At 41.6% G+C, this 21,239-nt stretch overlaps 1 protein-coding gene across 3 annotated transcripts in view; it reads right to left on the bottom strand.

Moving 5' to 3' along the window:
* Positions 1 to 21,239, bottom strand: part of DHRSX (dehydrogenase/reductase X-linked) — a 161,936-nt gene that overhangs the window by 32,598 nt on the left and 108,099 nt on the right. For all 3 annotated transcript variants that reach the window (XM_063149680.1, XM_063149678.1, XM_063149679.1), the window contains one exon: positions 12,903 to 13,110. In XM_063149680.1, the coding sequence (XP_063005750.1) occupies positions 12,903 to 13,110 (208 nt within the window). The remainder of the gene's footprint in view (positions 1 to 12,902; positions 13,111 to 21,239) is intronic.

The raw sequence follows: 21,239 nt of genomic DNA, 5'->3' as shown, positions 1-21,239 counted from the left end.
TGTGTTTTTTGCTTTCCAGGAATCTGACACCAATGGACTGCATAAGACAGAGGAATAACACAACACAGAACTGCTGAGGATTTCTGTTGAACAACTGTTTTTTGTCAGACCCCATTTTATTAGAATCACATTGTTTAAATGCCACATTGAAAAAATAAATCAACACTGGTTATTTGACTTCATTACATCCAGTGTTGACTTCATGTATCAGAAAAGTAGGCACCTGAACTTACACCACGATTCTGTCTCCTAAGTACACACATGTAGAATCACAGAAGGCTTTGGGTTGGAAGTTTAAAGATCACCTAATTCCTCTAACCTACCATAGAAGAGACATCTTTCCACTTGACAAGATTTCTCAAAGTCCCGTCCAGCCTGGCTTTGAATGGATGGGGCATCCACACTGTCTCAGGACAACCCATTTCTGTGCCTCACCATCCCCATCATAAAAATTTCTTTCTTTTGTCCAGTCTAAATCTACCCTGTTTTAGTTTAAAACCATAATATGTATCGCTCTTGCACATGGAATTATCTGGCTTTAAAGCCTATGCATCTAAATCTAGCCTCTCTTGGAACTTTATGCTCTGTATTTACAATGAATAAAAATATAATTGCATACTAAGTAAAATAATATTGATGTAATGAATTTCCATATTTTCTGAAGGTTCACAAGTGCACAACTCACTAAATGAAAAGTACAGAAGGAGTTAAGGCAGGCAGAATTTCATTTGCTGCTTTGAAATCTCTCCAAGAGAGCAGCAATATACAAAACCTTCTTCTTTCTTTAAAAATAATCTTTTATGGATTTTATATAGATGAATAAAGGGTCAAGTTAAAGCAGGTTCTGCATTTTGTGTCCAAATACTCTTTTAGCAAAATTCTTACTTCTGGTTTAAGATTTTTTGCAATATAAGCTACAGATTTGACTTACTACTGTAAAAATTCAGGAGGAGAAAAGGAAGGGATTGTTTTGATTTTTTGCAAGAAAAAATAAGTAGGTATTCCATTCTAGAGTGAGTGCCTTGAGGTTTGCTGATTATTGTTTTTCTTCTTCTTTTTTTTTTTTTTTTTTTTTTTTTCCACCAGAAGCTGATTAGCTGATTTTTGCTACTTATCTCTATGGTGCTGTCTCCAGAAGCAGTCTCCCTATGGAATGTATTTTCAAAAATTAATGAGAAGCCAAATTTCAAACTGGAGCCTGCAGTGGCTAATTAGGTGTTTAAATACGGATTCAGCTGCTATCCCAGTTTGAAAACTGAAATAATGTTTAGCACATCTCTTGGCAGTCTTACTTGTTTCTCCTCAGGCTGGCTTCAGTTTTCTACAGAGGTCTCCCGCTTAAAGCAGATGATCCCATGTTTAGTAAAGAGCATTAAGTGAGGTCAGGGGGAAGCTGTGGTGCCCAGCACAGATCACTCCCTTCACCCTCCTGTGCACGGGGCTCTCTCGCTGCTCTCAGCTTTGCCACCCTCACTGAGGGCTCCTTTCGCGTTGTGCACACACCTAACAGACATCATGGACTCACGGACAGCACCCTGTGCCCCACCACAGCTCTCAGCAAAAAGCTCAGAGGACCTGTGACCATCCTGGCTGGCACACAGATCAGTTTAACCCAGCCGGTGCTAGCCCTGAAGGTTTCCTGACGTGAACCTTTCACAATTGTCTTGCACATCATTCTCCTCTCACCCATCAGCGCTCCCCAATTCCCTGGGTGTTAATTTACCTGCAGGGCAGAGTGCACCAGGATCAAACTGCAGAGAGCCCAGCTGCTATGTGCTCCATTAAAAGACAAGTGATGCAAAACGTGGCTGACATGCTGGGCTTTTTAATGAAAGGCCGCACAAAATTTCAATATGTGCCTTAGGATGAATCAGGAAATTAAGCAAAACATAGGCTGTATTAAAATGACTAAAGCTTCCTAATGATTTATGTATTAATCTTGCAATACATCATCACCATTGCTTAGTCAAGACTATAAAAGTCTATTATTAAACACTCATGAAGCTTTCACAGTCTTAAATTTTCTTTCTTCAGGGAATGCAGCACAAGATTTTTCAAGTTTTAATAGATTTTGCAGCTTATTTTGAAGCAGCCAGAGAAAATATTGGAAAATAAACATGTCTTTACTGTTATAATAAACAGTTTCTTTCTCTTCTCTTATGAAAAAGCTTGAATCCTAAATATTGTTTATTAGATTAAAGCAGGCTTCCTGGCAGTACTACATATACTTATCCTGTGAACACATTTTCTGAGTCTCATTAATTGTGATTTTTCTCTCAATAAAAACGAACCAACCAAATAAACAAACAAAAAACACACCAAAAAAAAAAAAAAAAACCACAAAAAAACCCCCAAAACCCACCAAACAGAAATCTCAAATCTAAGGTATTAACTTATCTACTCTTGAGATGTTGCTGCAGTTATGTTTTGCTCAGCAGCTGTCCTGTTACCAACTACTACTATAGGCTATTGACAGTCACTCACCTTATGTACATGACTGGACACTTTGTGTGACCCTGAGCAACTCCTCGTGTACTTCTTCATGTACATTTCTTCAATGTATGTGATGTATAACCTTAAAAAATCAATTTTGACAGTATACACACAACAGTTAAGGTGGCTGAAGCAGAAAGCTTGAGTGAATAAGGAATGCAGTGTTATGGACTCCTGAAGAGCCCTCACAACCCTGTGATGAACTTGTTCAAAAGGAAGGCCACCAGAACAATACATGAAATTAGTGGTTCTACATGAGGTAAAAAGCAAATCCTTCATGTCCTAATTTGTGGCATGGGAGTTACTTTAGTGGTCAAAGGCCAGTGGCAGAGCAATCCATCTTGCCTTTCATTCCTCTTCCTGCAGTGAGCTCTTCAGTTCCACATGTTGCTCACACACAACTCTGGACAAAGCCAGGCTTTGGCTGGCATCTTTCAACTGTAGGAAAATAACATTTTTCTTCCTAAAATTAGAATATAAGGATAAAAGCCCAGAGCTGGGAAATGGTCTCTCTCTCTCTCTAACAGGTAAAATGTTGGTGATGGTCTCAATAACTGATATCTCAGCAGATCAGTGACTCCTGCCTTGTGCTTAACCCTCAATGCAGTAGAAGCCACAAGCTGGAAGCTGGGTGGTGTTTTGGTTTTTGTTTCTTTTTAAAAGCCATGCTTCCCAGCTTCAGCACTTCACTGTATAAATACATAGCTTTCAGTGACTAGCCCCTTCTAATAGCCTTTAGGAAATGCAGAGGGAACAAAAATTAACTTACTGTCTCTTGAGGACTACATTTAGTAAAGAAATGTAGAATGTCTCTATTTTAAAATCATTTATGAAAGGCAAAATAAGCTAGAGCTTATCATCCAGGGTGTTACTGTCATCCAGATGGAATCAGAGCATCATTTTTCATTTGGCTGATCCCTACTCCTAATGGCAGGAGGTGAGATGCTGAGAGCTATTCTGATCTGCTGAGATTGGCTGTGTGCAGCTCAGTAGCTGTGTGCTCAGCATAGCTCAGCATAGCTCTCAAATGCATATAACATGAATTCAAAGGCTGGTCTTCTCAAACTGTCACCAGAATCAGTACCTTTAAAAAGTCAAATTTTTTTGTTTGTGTACAGTTGGTGTTAACTTCAGATGTTTTGGATTATTTTCAATATCAATGTCAAATTCAAGGTATAATTACTGTAACTATTCTTCTAGGAAATATATGACTTTATTTAGAATTATATAAATTGCCACTTTTCTACAATCAGTGCATTTGATGCAGTGTTAAGTATGTGCTAACAGCTGAAGAATCATTTGATCATAATAGTATCCCTTTATTCAATTAAAAATCTCCATTAAACAAATGAATAAGTAAATATATAAAAGGAAGAAAGGGTTTGCATTGCTTTACCTAAGAAAAAGATCACAGCTTCAAGACATGCATTCTGGGTCTTCATGACCCTTTTGAGGGATGGGGAAACAACAAGGACACCTCTCTTTTCATACTATCTCTTGCGTAATCTGGATCTCAGGTTATTGAAGATTGTCACACATCTTGTAAGATTATCTACAGGATTATAAATCCTATAGAGGTACTCTCCACCCACTTGTGGAGAGCTTCCTACCTCTTCTGCAATACACCTTTTGAGGTGAAGAAAGTAATGGGGGATTTTAAGGTTTCTTTGCTTCCACCAGAATGAACATAGGACCACAAAATCCCCAGCAAAAACTTGAACAATCCAAGATATTCTTAAAAAGCATCTTGAAACTGGTGTAGACTTTTGTAGATGAGTTGCAAGTTCTGAGCTTCTCATTCTGGGACTCAAAAGGAACTGTAGGGTCTGAATAAGCACAATGAGGTGCTGCCATTTCAGATCCAGCACAGAGTACCTACTGTGGCTGGCAGATTTACAGTAAAATATGTTGGTGTATTTGCAAAGATAATTTAAGGTTTAATTGTGGTGGGCTCAACCCACAGCACAGCCTTGGATTTAAGGAGGGGCTGAATGTGCTCTGCAAGAGCAAATATTAACCACGCTGAAGGACTGGTCTGTCTTACCAGAGGAAATGTGCCTGCAAAATCATTTTCCCTTTGAGATATCTATAACTACTGTGCAGAAAATGCTATGCCATAAATCTTTGTTTACAGAAGTAACAAAAAATTAGCAAGTCTGGCACAACATACTTTTGAAAATCAGTTTCTGCTTGTTGAAACAATTTAACAACTTTTGCTTTTTAGAAGTTTTCTTATGTAGTGAGAATAGGAACATTCTTCAATGTGTGAGAATAGGAACAGCTTCAATCTGAGTGATAAAAGTGACTAACTCTCAGTATATGAGTTAAGACAAGGAACAAACTCATAAAAAAGACAGCTTTTGTTAAAAGCCATCACAAAAAGCCTTCTCCTCAGTTGTAAGATCTTCCTGGGTTAAAGAAGAGATACAGCTGAATGACAGCAGGTACCAGAGGAATTAAAATGTGGAAGTATTCTGCATCCACAAAATGACTCACAGTCCAGACACAGCATAAAAGGCTTTTGCTCTTGTGAGACTGCACATCAACAGCATCACTCATCCACTGTCACAAATCAGGTGGGATTTAAATAAGCTTTAAATATGAAAGGGGCCTGTGAAGGGGGAGGGTCTTATCTGAGGAACATAAAAATGCCACCTTGAGCAAAACACAAAAACCAAGAAAGGAGTAAGATACAAAGCAGTCTTCAGCCAGCATTGCAAAGTGGTTATTTCTAAGCACTGTAAAGGACAGTGTCAGCAACCACTTTCTGCACCATTTGGCCTTAGAGCTGAGTTTTGGGGTTCACTTTATACATTTCACAACACTGTGTGACCCTGGAATACTGTAAACAGGAATCTGTAATAGAAAACCAAGCATTTCATAAGAAGGGGCATGGCATGGCCTGGGACCAGAATGCTTAAGACCTCTTACACTTGCAGACACGCCAGAACCTAGTGAAATCTGGCAGGTTTAGCTTTCCAGGAAATGACAAGAAGCTTCATGTCCTGAAAAACCAACACAGTCACAGAGCTGCCCTGCCCCAGCCCTCACTGAAAAAAGAATGTAAAGAAACTGCTGCTTTGACAGATTGATTGATTGATTGATTTTTTTTGTGGCAATTCAGGCGCTGAACATGCCCACTGCTCCTTTAACATCACTGTTAAAAGCTCTTGAGCTTCTCCTAAAGTTTCTGTGAGCCACAGTGCTCCTCAGTCTCTGTCCCTCTTGAGAAGCTGAGATTTTGCTGTGTACAGCCCCTCTCCACCTCTCATGGCAATAAAGGCTGGGCTACCACAGCACCCAACACAGAATGAGAGCAGAAGAAATGCAGCAACAAAGCTACAACTGTATCAGACATTCTGGCAGTATTAAAATTCCTGGGGGCTAGAATATTTTATGTTTACAGAGGTTCATTTTACTTAGAAAGTAGAGTTTTCACAACACATTTTTTATCAAGAGCTTGATTTAATCAAAAGACCAATTTTTCTCCACAGGTGTGGGTTTCAACTGCTTGGTCTGCTTTTGAACAAATCAAGTTCTCCTTCTCTAAACAAAGAGGTTTAGGATGAGGACTAGAGAAAAGGTTAAGAGTTAAATCACAGAGGCAGAAATCTGCCTTCAGCTCCCTGCACAATACCTCCTAATCCTTAATGCTTGTAGCAAGACGTGGCTATGAAGAACCAGGAACAAAGCAGGGCTGAACCTGGAGGGGGTTTCTGGAAGGTGAGCTGGTCATTTTGACCATTTCTCTTAAGATATTATTCCAGGGATTTACAGGCATGTGTGCCAGCCTTCCTGCTGCTAAGCAGCCCAAAGGGCAACTCCACTGACGAGATACAGGGAGGATGGTTGTAGCTAAGGCAATTGAGAGAAATGCTAAAAACATTGGAATAATCATCCAAGACCAGAACTCCAAACTTATAAGGTTCATTCAGCCTTCATGAGTCTTTTTGCTGGCAGAAAGGTGTTAAACTAATCCTTTCCTCTCAAGGGCAACAAGCTCTCTCTCTGGTCCCAGTTCTCCAATACCTTTTGCCCTGTCTATCACATGAAATGCAATACATTAACTTTAAATTACCATAGAGCCATCTTGCCTCTCTGGAAAACAGCACATCTGTGACAGTCACTGTCCTGAGTGCCACACAGAGCTGGCTTCTCCCACCCAAGCCATGGTGCAGCAGGAGCACCCATATCTCACATACTTCCCAGCATGCTGCTGTTTTGAACCAGCTCAGAAACACCATGTCCTATTAAACCAGTAACCATTACTAACAATCCTTTGTGAAGAACTATAACTTTTAGACAAAAAGGAATTTAACATTGTGACAACAAAGTAGCTACACTTAATATCCCCAAACACATCTAAGTCTGACATTACCTTTGTGGTATCAGTGTTACACTCTGTTATTTGATTCAGAAGTCCATCAACCCTAAAAGCATTTTGATTAGACAGAATGAAAATACATTGATGAATGTAAAATGAAAGCTTTCTGAAGTTGGCATCCTGACTTAAATATTTCTTTGTCATTGGTTGCAGGAACAGATAAGAATAGATAAAACACTTGATGCATTTGAGCTAGAATTTTGTCTTTTGAATTGATGAATTGGTCTGCTGATACAGTAGCCCATTTATTTTTTAAATTAACTTATAGAATTTGAGATCTGTGCCTTCCCCTCAGAACACTCATTTTCCAGGCCAGTCAATTTTTGCAATTAATGCTAATTGCTGCAAACACAAGGGATCATTTTGCAAAGCAGCAAATCCTTTTGCATTTATACAGAAAGTATTTGGCAAAGAAGGACTTATGTGCATGGAGTAAGCATTTAAATACTTATCATCTAACTCTATACAGGAAAACTAGATAACCTGCTGCAGGAAGGACATGTCTAAATGCATGAAGCACTGTACTGCAGTTGGCATTTGCTCCTGTGAAGGCAATATGATTTATCTTGCAAATAGAACCAGAATTTGCAACTGAAGACATCATGCAGGAGCTGCTTAAACAGCTGAACTGTAACAGAACCATATATTCCTTGAGTTAAATAAAACCTATGATAATATGTATCTATCTAATGATCTAGAACAATCTTTTATGATTACTATTTCTGTATTTTTTCCCAGCATTTTATTGAACAACAGTCCAATGACATAGCTCTTTATATGTTATTATGAAATTGGATTTACGAAAAAGGGGTAATAATGAAAATCTCTCCTACTTCCTTTTACAAATTTTCCTTATATAAAAGAATATAAATATACCCAACAGTGCCATGCTACTACTATGCTACAACAGCTTCATGTTTGTTTTTGCTTGAATTTAAAATGTATAATTCCAGTTCTTCCAATTAGAGAGAATTAAGAAACTTTAAGTGACAGATCAATGATGAAAAGCCACTGAAGGAACTAATTGGGTGTTTAAAAGAGAGAAGCCTTTAATCAGAAAAAAATGTTGACTCATCAAATCATTCTTGGTAAAAAACCAATCTATTTTACACAAATGTCCAGCTTAAAAAAAAAAAGCGAAAAAAAAAAAAGTAATTTGAAACTGATGGAGATACCTGAAAAGGACAGTTTAGAAATTAAAGGTTGGGAATTTCAGTTTTATTGTCATACTTCAAAATCTGAATACCAAAGTACTCACAGGGATAATTACAAATAATTTTTAAAAATTATTTTAGAACACTGAAATCAAATGTTTTGGTTTCAAAAATGGATCAATATTTTCCAAAAGTAATTCAATATCTTAACTTTTAGTTGCTGTTCATGGAAAATATTTTCAAAAAATTCAGTAATGCTGATGGGAAAAAATCCTCAACTTTCTGCCCAAACTTAATACGAAATTTTTAATCAACAAACACCACATACATGGAAGAAGATAGGAAGAAGGACAGCCCTCATCCAAGAGCAGGAGATCTCCAGACAGTTTGCTAGGAAGATTTTCCCATCAGTACCTAACCCTTCTTGTTAGAGTTCTTTGTTCTCTGCCTAACAGAGGAGATGAACTGGAGCTGCCTGGTCTCTCCACAATCTTCCTAGGTCTAGGCAGAGCTGTTTATCCTATTTTACACCAGCTAGGACACACATGTGGCAGCTGGGAATTCTGCAATTCTTTTCATTTAACTTCTATTGTCTCTGACATGATTCATGCACTAGGGCTACAGGGGAAAATACAGAAATTATATCTAATATATTATATTCAGCTTGGAGAGTTTCAAAAAATATCAGCTCCTTCTGCAGTTGGAGAGCAGAGGAAAGGGAGCAGGAAAGTGTGACTAACTGTTCTTGAATATACAAGAGATGTGAACCAGAAAAGGAGCTGTGTTGCTGTGGCTGGGGAGTTCATAGATCTGTGATTCACAGCATTACAGGGCCCATTTGGTATGCAAAAAGAGAGGATGATGAAAGGAATAGTTAGTCATGGAGAAAAAGCTAGACAGAACACACAAAGATGCTAACCCCTGGGAAAGGAGCATATTCAAGTGTGATCCACAGCCTGAGAAAGAGAATGGTCTTTTTTTCTTTATTTTCCCCAAAATACCTTCTTGTTTTGGTAGGTAGAGCACTCAAAGGAATGTCCTACATCTCAGCCTTGAAAGGACACCATGAACTCAAGCCTACCTCAATCCAAGTGGATGGTACACTATTCTTCAAGCTTTTGCTAAAACCAGACAGCCGTATTCTCCCATGACCATGCTTCTTTTCCCCTCTCAGTTTAGAAAGTATTATTACAGGCAGGCAAAAGAGGAAAGAAGGCCATGCTGGCCGTGCTGCTGGAGCACACAGTGTACAATTCCTCTGCATGGAATTGCTGAAATCACCCCTGTGGAAATGCTTGCAGATAGGTTGTGTTTCTCTTAAACTTTCACCTCCCTGAAAACAGTTGTGTTCAAAGTAGGGATGAAGGGGAATGATTTGCCTCAGGGATCCCCTTGTCGGCTCATGTGATTGCTGCTGAAAATGGTCTGGATCTAAAAGACCACAAAGGTGTTTGATGTTCCTCGTATATATCCTTCAGCAAAAGAGCTGGGAGAACAGTCAGTGCTCTTGTGCGTGTGCGTTTGCATTTCCAATAACACACATGAAACAAGCTGTGCCCTGCCTGCTTGGAACAAGCTCTATCCTGCCTTGATGTGCCCGTGCCACATCTCCTCCACTGCTCCGTGTGTGTGTATGTGAAGAGGAAGGGCAGGAAGGGGGAGAGATGGCATTCATAGGGAAGAGATAGGAGAGGGGTAGGGGAAAAGATGCGGGGAAGATAAATGGAGAGGAGGAGATAAATTGGTGGGTAGAAATAAAACAGCCTCAAAGAAAAAAAAAAAAAGACATAGGGAGGGAAAAGGCAATTTAATCAAAAAATGCTCAAAAGACACAGATGAAGAAGCAGGCAAGCATGAAGAAAGAGACCACGAAGGAAGGAAAATAATGCAAAATGCAAAAAGACAAAATTAAATTATCCATCCTACTGAAAAGAGCTAACCAGGGCAACATGAGATAAATCAGGTTGGAAAAACGGCAGGAAACAAACTAGAAAGGAAGCATGGGGGACAGTAACACCAGCTTCATTTGACACTGTTCATGGGACACGCCTTCCAACAATTATTTGTTCTGCAGTTGCCCTGTGGTCTCTGATATGGATGATGGCTGGTTTCAGATCAGGTCTCTCAGCAGCAAGTACAAGCAGTGAGGAGAAATGGGTGGGAGAATGATTCCACAGAAAAGTCTGTGGTAAAGCAGAGAACTGACCCTCAGTTTAGTATCTCCTTTAAGGCAAGACAATTCTTTTGCTCTTCCTTCTCTGCCATGCTTGATGGATGAATCCCTGCTCCAGTACTGTCACTCATCCCTAGTCAGGACACTAGCCCTACTAGCATCTAGGATAATGGGACAAGAGGGTGGTAAACAATTCAGCCTGCTGCCAGCAGTCATTTCCCCAGCACAGAGTACATCCCCTTTTCACTAATAATGGCTCCAGATGATTTTTGCTGCTTTCCTGCTAGGTTAGGACTACCAGCCAACCTGGGAACATACACCCAAGTTGTAAAATGAATTATGGCCAGCTGGCACAACTCAAAATAAAGAAGGAAAAAAAATAAGAGTAGAGAAATTTTAGAATGATTTCCCATTCACATAAGCAGCAAAAATGAGATATGGCATCACCAGGAAACTGTTCACCATGGGTGTCTTTACCACATGCATTAAATCTGAAGAATGTTGCTCTGAATCACCAGGCATCTCCAGGGCCCCATGGAGTAGGCAATGCCTGGCTCTGATACCCCCAGCAGTGCTCCTGCTAAACCCCCTAAGCTCATGCTGCAGGGACACACTCAAACACACAAGTGATCTCACTGGTTTTTGCAGCACTGATTATGATGATGTCAAACTATTTGCCTGTGTGGGGGCTTATTGGCAATTAGGCTAAAAAAAACCCAACCCAGGAGCATCTTTTTACACCTGAACCAAGGAAAGGTTTGGACTGAATTTACAGCCCACTCTGGGTTTCACCAGAGTGCATATGTGGAGGCACCACTGCTACCTCTGAATGATTCAGAGCATCTGTGTGGGAACGAGCAGGCAAAACCAGTCAATAGTCTGTCATCTTTTATGGCCCTCCTTACATCAATAATGTTGAAAGGTAAAGGATACAAAAGCTGCAGGTAAATCTCACTGGTATATTATTATTCTTTATGTCAGACTGGTCATGATCTTGCTCAATCATAACTTTCCAAACCGAAACATTTCTGGTTCCATTAAAATATGAGTTAATAATGACAAGTTAAAGATAGGGATGATCCTAAATTAAAGAGGCACGGTACAAGGCCTTGCTATAATCAAGGAAACTACTGTTATCTAGAGACACAGAACAGTCATATTTAATTTTGCATTCCACACTTTAGCCCAAAGAAATACTAATCCCCTTAGCCCCCTTGCATGGTGCCATCCAGCACACGGCCATCAGAAACAATGACTACACACATCAAGTGAAGAGTAAGGGTAATTTCCTGTGGTTGTTTTACAAGCAAGAGATTAAATTGTGACTACCCTGCAGAGGTTTAAACAATGGCTTGTAATAAAACTGATGCCATAATATGTAATCAGAAGTTTGACGTGCCTAATGCAGCATTCATATGTAAAAGGTCTGCAGAGGAAACAGCCCAGCCCTGTAATTTCAGTCTTTGTTCAGAAATGAAACCTTGGGCCAGGTACCTCTGGTCACCTGCTGAAGTCCCTGTCAAAGGACCCGGACAGATTGCCATGGAAATGACACAGACTGGCTCCATGCAGGCAGGCAGGAGCTCTCTAGAGCCCAGGAGAAGGCAGGCTCTGCTTGAGCCTGTTAGTAAGCACGTCATTGCCACGCATGACTGCATGGGGACATTTTCAAATTTATCTCAGTTATCTGCCTGTTTCTCTGCTTACTAAACCACCCCATGTCGTTCCTGTATGACATCAGAGGCATTTATCACACCATTTGATGTCTTCCTAAAGCTAGAAATACCCCACAGACATTCATCCAGAGTTTTCCTAAATGAAAGCAGGAGGTCAGAAGTTATGCATGCATTTAGCCCATTTTACTGTATTAAAAACCCAGGGTGGGTTTGGGTTAGGGTTTGGGTCTCCATGAGCTCTTGGGGAAGCACACCGTCACGAGCCAGGGTGCAGCAGCGGATGGCCAGGCTGATGTGTGGCAGGGCAGGGACCGCAGGTCTGGGACAGGACAGGCAGTGTGACACAGCCTGGGGCCGGGGGTGGCTGAGGGATGATGGAGAAGGGCTGTGATGGGGCGGGACTGGGATGTCAGAGCGGAGCAGGAGAAGGAGAGGGCCGGGGGCAGAGGGAGCTGCGGGCAGGGCAGGAGCAGCAGAGGGCCGGCGCTGCAGCTGTGCGAGGCAGCTGGGCAGCAAGGGCGAGCTGCCCCCGGAGCCCCGGCAGCATCCCTGCTCGATGCAGCCACAGGCGGCTGTCTGAGCTCATCTGAGGGCTCCGTGCAGGCATCCTCTCGGGGATAACCTCTATTAGCGTCCCTCCAAGCCATTTCAAAACATCCCGGCTACGGAGCATCCCTCCCTGGTTAGGTAGCGGCGAGTCCAGGCGCCGCACGCACCACGAGCATCACCGCAGAATAAGCATCAGAAAGCAAAGTGAGGTTTGCCAAGTCCAGAATAAAAGACACCATTCAGAATTTATAAATTGTTGGTACCTTTGGCTCAAGGCTGCAAGCTTTGATCAAATGTTAAATATATTAAGCAAGTGCTTCAGAAGCACCATAAATTTTGTTTAAAAAAAAAAAAAGGCAACAAAACCCCATCTCATAGTCAGTAACAATTCTTCATAGTCAGTAACAATTCTCTTGTATTTTAATCTGCACAGGATTACTACAGATCAGTGAATACAAAAAAGGGATAGGTACCTGCTTTGTAAGTCGTTTAGGTGCAATTTGCCTACATAATGGGTGGCTGATGAGACAGTGATGATCCTAGCGCTGTGACTGTGCGTTCCTGATTGCTTCAGCGTATCCAAGAGGAGGTTAGTCAACAGGAAGTGTCCCAAGTAGTTCAAGCCGAAGTGCTCCTCAAACCCATCCTCCGTCTTCCTTTCAGGGACCAGCATCACCCCAGCTGGAGGAAAAAGTAGAGGTAAAACCTGTTGATTTATTTCAGAGGAGCAGCAATCTAAAAGGAGCACGGGTCTCCTGCTGCAGAGGGCAAACACAGCATTCTGAGCAGTGAGTGACTGGTGATGGCATGTAAAGTCGACACTGATTGATTCCTGACAAGAAAAATGTCTGAACCCTCACTTTGGTTTCTTTATCCAGAAAATGTGCTGATTGACTCTCTCTCTCCCTCCCTGCAGGACTGTGAGTCCATTTGTGAAAAGTGTTTTCAAGAGGTGGAAGCTGGGCGATCCCAACAACATTCCCCCATCAAAGCTCTGAGCAGTGGAGACAAAACCAGGCTAGGCAGCAGACCTGCTCTCCCAGACAGCTTTCTCCTGGTCCTGGCTGGAGTTGAAAGCTCTGGTGAGTCTACATCTGAAATCTGCAACTTCTCTCTCACTGGTGTGGCAGAGAACAGATGTAGTAAATTTACCCAATATATCTTAATTACCATGCTTACAAGCAGCTGCATATTGAAATTAGGTTTTCAATGCTTATTTTGGCAATATTTTTGCATAAATTTCCACAAACCACAATTTTCAAACTCAGCGTCTAAAATAAGTATCCACATCCCCATCATGCGATGTTGATTTCAGCATCTTGCAGAGAATTCTGAGCTCGTGCATAAATTATATCCCGTGTGAGGCTGTGTGAGGGATAGTTACCCTGCTCAGTTATAACATTAACTGGAATGCTATAAATTTTTCTTATTTTGTTAAAATTAAATTAGTGTACAAGTGGACATGGCCTTTGTCATTTAAATGTAGATGGACACAACTCATGGAGAATCCTGTTATAGGATGCTTCTGTCTAACACCCATAAATATGATACAGCAGAAAGGCCACTCCTGCTCACAACACATGACAGAGCATCAGCTTAATCCTCATGCTACTTCATGTGCCCACTAAAAAGACTTCAACATCCCATTTCCTGATGTTAGCCTGACCTGATGATTGCACACTAAATGACCATCGTGCTGTGCATCTACATCACTTGTTTTGGGGGTTCCTGCCACCTGACATTCCTGCTTTGTTGCTGTCTCTAAGGCTGAAAGAGACATATTTTTGGAATCTTTTTTAGTATGGCAAACAGCCATAGCGATTCACCTGTGGCTTCCTGCCATTTAATATAACAACTGGAGAAGCAGCGGGAGGGGAAGAAACTCAAGAAGGCCACAGAGAAAACAAAATGTTTGGTTGGAACACAGCATACTTGCAAATGGAGAACTTAAGACTGGACATGAGCGATGCTGACCAGTGGCACAGTGAAAGAAACACAACACAAATTATATTATGAGGCTCCACAAAAGCTTTGATTAGCATCTCCCTATGTGATTTACTGCTGTAAACTGTATTATCACATCTGTAAGTGGCTGGGACTGAGAACTGCCATGAAGGTTATGGACAGATGCAAATGAGAGACAAGCCCAGCTGTGACTTTTTCTTGTTTTCTGGGAAGAAGGAAAGGATGGGAATGACTTGGGGATGAAACACACCCCAGGCTCCCAGACTAAGTCACAGCCTGCTACAGTGCAAGTTTCAGCACAGATAGAGATCAGCATGAGCTGTAGGAGGGCACATGGAAACATTGCTGCTTCTCTGACACCAGGCCTAGTACAAGGAAATTGATTGCATATCTCTGAGGCCATCCTGCCCTCCAAAGCTCTGACACTTGGAAAAGGTGAAAGGCAGTAATTTGCCAGAGTTCTGTTGGCAGCAACACTGGTAAAATACAAGCCCGAGAAAGGCAGCCAATGTAAAAGAGCCCCAGCAAGCAAGGCTGATCTGCACGGCAAATGCTGCTTCTGCATCTGCTGGGATTGCTGCAGGGCTCGGTACAGGACCCCTCCATGCACAGACACACTTCTGTTAGTTGGGTCAGATGGAGGGATGGAGAAATTTGTCCTGTGTGTTAGGCAGAAGTGTGTTGGACAGCTGCTGCACCGTGAGCAGCAGGCAGGCCCAGGGAGCTGCCGTCGCTCACATTAGCCCCGAGGATGCCTGCGCCTCTGCAACCTCACCCCCGACCTCCAGAGGGGCACAGAATTTCAACAACACAGAGAGGCTTTGCCCTCCGCACCAATTAGTCTCCACCATCTGTGCTGTGCATCCTAGAAGCAAAAAAAAAATAGATCTGAGCTCAGGTCGGGAGACAGAAAAAATTTTCATTTACGCAATGCACAACCATAAAGATACACGCTCCCCAATATTCTTTTGCTCATTCTTCAAGAGCATCCCCTGAGAAGAAATTCTGGTCAAGTCCTTGAGCAGGCACAATCACCCCTGCCTCAATCTGATTCTATTACAATTCCCTTTCTGTCTTCAACAGCTGCTCAAATAATGTTAAGCCAAAACACCTTTGAAAGACTTGTTCTGTTTTTTAAAGGCTCCCATCTTTCAGGTAGTTCATATTAAGGCTGTCAAAAAATCTTGCCCTGTAGTCTGAGGGCAGTTTCTCTTATTTGAGGAAAAGACATTTTTAATTTACTAAAAGTGAGCGTACAAAGGAATACCCAACAGGCAACTGAACCTGTCTCCTTCCTTAACAAAAGGGAAAACCTTGTAAGTGTAGCAGCAAGCTCTCTTTCTTAAATTATTAACTACCTAACATTCAGTAGATACTAAAAGTGGCACGCTATTGATTTTCTCTTATCCAGAAACATCTTCAGCTTTACTTAAGGGTCCCAAATGCTAACTCAAAAAGGAAAGCTGGTTCTCCTTTTAATTCTTTAGATTAATCCAATACTACTTGAAACCTTAACAAATGCCTTGTCTTTTCATTGTAAACTAATAATGACTCTGCTTTTTCTTCCAATATGGAATCCACACAACTCAGTATCTTTCTGATTTTAATTATCAACAGTCAGCCTTATAATTTTTTTCAGAGTCAATGTGAAATTTGAAGAGGCAGCACACAAACCATTAATGCCAAACACCTCAGATCTGATATAACCTTCTTATATGTTTTTCCCCTTGATCTAGCTGCATTGTCTCCAGAAGATTCAGTTTTAAAATATCACTGATAACATCATGGCATAGGAAAATGAATTAATAAGTAAACTGAACATAAGCTTCTACTTTGTAATTGATTAGCTGTCGCTGAAATATTCCAGCAAAAAGACTGATAGTATGGGAATAAAAAACTGACTAAACAAAACATGGATGTGTGATTTTGCAGAGGTAGTAATAAATTAGAATAAGGAAAATACTTTTCTGCAAAACGATGCTGAACAACTGCTCTTATAGAAATAGCAATACATTCCAGTGTGCTGCAGTTCTGCGTTTATTGTCATATTCAATTCAATGTTCAAATTATACACATTTTTAATTCACTTTAATGCATAACAAAAAATATATTCTTTTTTAATTCTATGACTAGGCAATCAATAAACATATTTCTCACTCAATGAATGAATACACTTCAAGAGAGCTGTCTTTGTAAGGAATTTATGATGAATTTCTATAAAAGTTTGTAATGAAACTCTTGGTTTCTGATCCATCTTATGTAATTTAAAGAACAAAATGGATCTGACACTCCATGCAGCATAACAAAAAATTTTATGATAGTTAGAAATATTGTAGGCCAGACATACCCCATTTTTATTGAATTATACAGGAGAATTTGCACTATGCCTGCTTGTACTGCAGATGATGACAAATATTGCTCTAACTCCCATACCTCCCACTGCAAAGTCGTCCTCCATCTCCATTATAAAATGTGTTTTAAGAGGTGTAAAATTACGAGTATTTCACTCATCTGGATTTATTAACAGTGAGCTGCTTGGAGGTTTTTAAAGTCAGTTCTCTCAAACTCACTCCAAAAGAAAAATTTAAAATCTCTTTTCCACATACAGAACAAAATGTCTGCTTTCCCAGGCAGGCCCACAGAAGAGGGTTTGGAGGCAGATCGCCCTCACACAAGTTCTTTTATCTCCAGACAGCCAAAGGCTGGGCAGATAAAGCAATAGGTCAGCCACAAACACACATAACACCTTCACAGCAGGAGGGGAACCTTTATAATCACATTCACCCAATTCTTGCTATTTGCAAGGAAGAGATACATACTGTACCAAACATGTTCCCAAGGGGAAAAATGAGGAGACAGTTACTTCCAGTAAAAGCACAAAGCCCTTCCTCCATACAGGCTTTGCACTGTCTTAGCTGATGCCTTCAGCAGCACTTCCAACCCCACGAGTGCAGCCACACAGGGAAACGCACCCCCACTTCACAGAACGTCAAAACTGCTCTGTTCTGCACACCCATGCAACAAAACACCTCTGGGTGTGCCTGCATGTAAAATGCATGGCCCACCTCTCACGTGACAGGAGAATCATACAGCAGCACGCCCTGGCTAGGCTGTCTGGAGCAGATTGCTTGTTCCACCTTGTTCCATTGAGCTGTGCAATCCCAGAGTATGCCTGCCCTGTGGGTCTCTCCTGGCTAGTGTGTGTCTCTCTGGCTTTTTAAGTTTTTCTAAGCCTTCTGATGTTTACATTCTTGTAACAAACTTTCTCACTCACTTTATGTAAATAACTTATTGTTTTGCATTCTTTCATGGAGGAGGAGAAATTTGATGGAGTGTTGGTTTGTCCGGTGTCATTGGAGAGGTGGCACTGTCACCCTCCAATCCACTGTCACTTTTGGAAATCTATAAATGTTGGAGGCAGAAATTAAAAGTCCTTTTTTTACCTTGGGAGAGCTGTGTGTCCACATTGTGTTATTTCATGTCCTGTAGTGACAAGTGAGCAACAAGAACATGCAATGGCTTTAGTGTAAGAATTGCCCCAGAAGTGCTTACTGGAGGCACAGCTGTGCCCACATGACTTCTTACAGATGCTGCTTCTCCCTGCCTTGTCTGGGCTGAAGAGCAGTGAATCTACAGCACTGCTCTAAAAGCTGTGACATGGCTGCTTACTAAACCACATCCCTAACCCAGAATCTAGAGCTACAGGTAGGCCACGTGCCTCTTGGTATCCCAGGAATGTTCTGAGTCTCAACAGGACCATGCACAGAAGCCAGATTAACAGTGCATGAGAACTGAAAAGATAAAAATCCCAACAGTTTGGGAGAAAACCACAAAAACACAGACAAAATGGTGCAGCTTCCCAATGTTATTGTCTGTTACTCCCTGTCTCCCCAGAGGGAGCTTGGACTCTTGCATTTCCTAATGTCTTTTGGAGTTTTATATGTGTGCATGCAATTTTCCAAAGCCAAATGGGAGGTAAATGAAACAAAGCAAGAACTTTTACCCCACGGCACAACAAAGACACCTGGATGACACATAGATACCACACCAATGCATTTGACCACTGGGGAGATGCAAAGACACCTGGTAGTCTATTTGGCATCAGTGCTGGAACAGTGTCCTGTGCATGGATCTTTCCTGGAAGTTGCTGGCCACTGTGAAAATAGGTTTGATAAAGGAAAGGGACCGAGCCTGGGGTTGTGGAGAAGAGCCATCTCCAGAGGATTAGGTCTCTCCTGCCTCATCCCAGGACCACTTCTCCACAGGAGTTTGCCTGAGCCTCTGCTCCAGCACTGAACAAGTTCCCATGAGCTCTCACCTCCTGCTTCCTACTCCCAAGATGCTCTGCATCATCCATTGCCTTTTCTGATTACCTTTCCTGACAGCTTCCCCAGTTCCCTGTGCTGGGCAAAATGCGTGGCCATGATGAACCAAGGACAATGTTCTGCTTCCCAGCCTCCTCTCCTCCCTTACTACCACAATCCAACGATCCCATGCTGATATTATCAAGGAACTGCATGTGCTCAGGAAGGAGGGGAGAGGCTCAGCTCCAGACATGTAGATTGGCTCCATCTTCCTCTCTGCTTCCCTGCAAACAGTAGGTTCCTTCTCCCTATTCTCTTACCCAGCCACTGTAACTCATTTGTGTCTCAATCAGACGTCACTCTGCACCCTGCAAGCATCTGCCTGTCACACACCTGGCTCACCCTACCCTCACTGCTGAGGCTTGTTTCCTGCTGGAGCCATGATCTCTGGCTCTGAGGCTCCATCCCTGCCTCAGTATCAGCCAGATGTGACTAAGTCACAAGTATCCACCCTATTGAATTGGATGATCAAGCAGGAGAGAGGTTCCAATTCCTTCTCCACCAGGAGCAATAATTCTCATCCCTGATAAACATCAGTAAACTTGCAAGTAAGAGATCAGTCAAGAATGCCTCCATAGAGAAAAGATTCAATCATTTAGTACCCAATAGATACTCCAGTCCTCAAGGTTAAGAACTTGATCCTTGTGAATTATATGGTGTCTAAGCATTTCCAACCTCGGACTGAGACATCTCCTACAGTTCAGAAATGCCTAATGGCTCTCTTCATCCTCACCACCCACCCCAGCTCTACCTCAGTACTTGCTCTCTTATTGATTTTCTGATATTTAACAAGAGCATATGCTATATTGTTAGCTTAATTCTCTATAGAAGTCTGTAGGGGGATAGAACATAAGTAAATAAAGGTAGTATAGAAAGTAATCTTACCCCCTAAAGAGTTGCAGCTGAGCCAATTATTAAGGATTAGGAGCAGGCCTGACTTTAACAGGCCACACCTGTAGCCAATAAGAAGAGTGTTATAAAAGAGTGGGTGGGTTGATTGAGGGGAACTGGAGTCAGCTGGGTGCTGTGAGAACAAGGAAGAGTCAGTGCCTACGGGAGCTGTCTATACAAAACATCAAGGAGGTGGGAAACTCTAGCAGTATAGAACCTTTGCAATGTATCGATAATAGAACTTCTGTAATATAATGACAACAGAAGTCTTTCAATCAGAAAATTCAAATGTTTTGCAATCAAGGTTTCTGTCCATCCTGATGCTTCCCAGCCAACTGTTCTGTTCCTCCCACCCATGAACTTTTCACAGTCTATTTTTCATGGGACAGAAACTTGTCTCAGAGCCCATGGAAGACTGAGGCCACCAGTCTCGATAGTGAGAGACTGGAGGGGCCTGAAATGTGACCCAGTGCCCATCTCCACCAAGCTCAGAGGCAGGCAGGAGGAGCAGATGGGATGCTGGTGCATTTGCCTGTATGCAGCATCTCCCACCACGGCTCAAGGCTGTGATTTGGGCAGAAAGACCTGCTCAGGATTGACTTGGGACGTGCTCAGAATAGGCAAAATATTCAGAGAGGAACTTATAAAAGGTGGCTCACAAATTGTAGTGCTTAGCAGACTTCTGCCTTGATCCATCAGGGGAATATTCCATATGTAACAAAAGATGCAGCCAGCACTGACACAAAGGCAAGATCTTGTCTGCATTCAATTCCACACTGTGTGATAACACCACAGCCTTTATGAAAAGCTTTGCCATCATTTCTGACATCAAAAAAAAGCTCCTAAGATGTTTGTCTTATCATTCTTGGAAACAGATAAACTGCTTTATCTGGCATTACAAAATAAAATAAAAAAAACAAAGCCAGCCTAAGGCAAATAATTGGCATGGAAACTCTTAGCCCAAACACTAAAAGTTTGGCAAAGTAGTGAGGAATCGAAAACTGAGTAATGTCTGCTGCTGGTGCTCCCAGACCCACCTAATGCTCGCAAGGGAGATGTGCACTGTGTTGGCTGTGCCAAAGACAAAGCAATGTGTCTTTCCAGAAAAAATAAATTCCTAGTTTCCCACTAGGTTAAAGAAAATAAAAAACTGCAGACAATCCACATTCAGGGACTCTGAGAACAACAGCAAAATCTTGGTAGATTCAGAACAAGACCAAACCAGCAGTAATACCTCCATAAGAACAGATTCACGTTCTGAATCAAGGTCACACTGCAACACGTGAACACAGCACAAGCCAGTTCCTTGGGAAATGTGTCAGTTAAAAAAAGTAAATACATTTCATAGCCAAGATTTTGATTTTGGACTGAAATAAATCAGAGCATTCCTAATTAGGTCTGGTTCAAATAACCCTGTGTTTCCTAAAAACATGCTCAGTAACTGCTTGGTTATTTGAGCTGGCACAATGGTGAGTTAGCCCACTCACAATCAGAAAATCGGGAAGTGAGTCACAGCTTTCTAATTCAATAGGATATTCTCTCAGAAGTAAAGTATTTCAGTTTGCATTTTGGATAAAAAGTATTTCTACC

The sequence above is a fragment of the Melospiza melodia genome, chromosome 2, assembly GCF_035770615.1.
Source record: "Melospiza melodia melodia isolate bMelMel2 chromosome 2, bMelMel2.pri, whole genome shotgun sequence".
Taxonomy (NCBI): domain Eukaryota; kingdom Metazoa; phylum Chordata; class Aves; order Passeriformes; family Passerellidae; genus Melospiza; species Melospiza melodia.
Note: the sequence above shows the minus strand (reverse complement) of the source record. Positions and strands in the feature narration are given on the sequence as shown.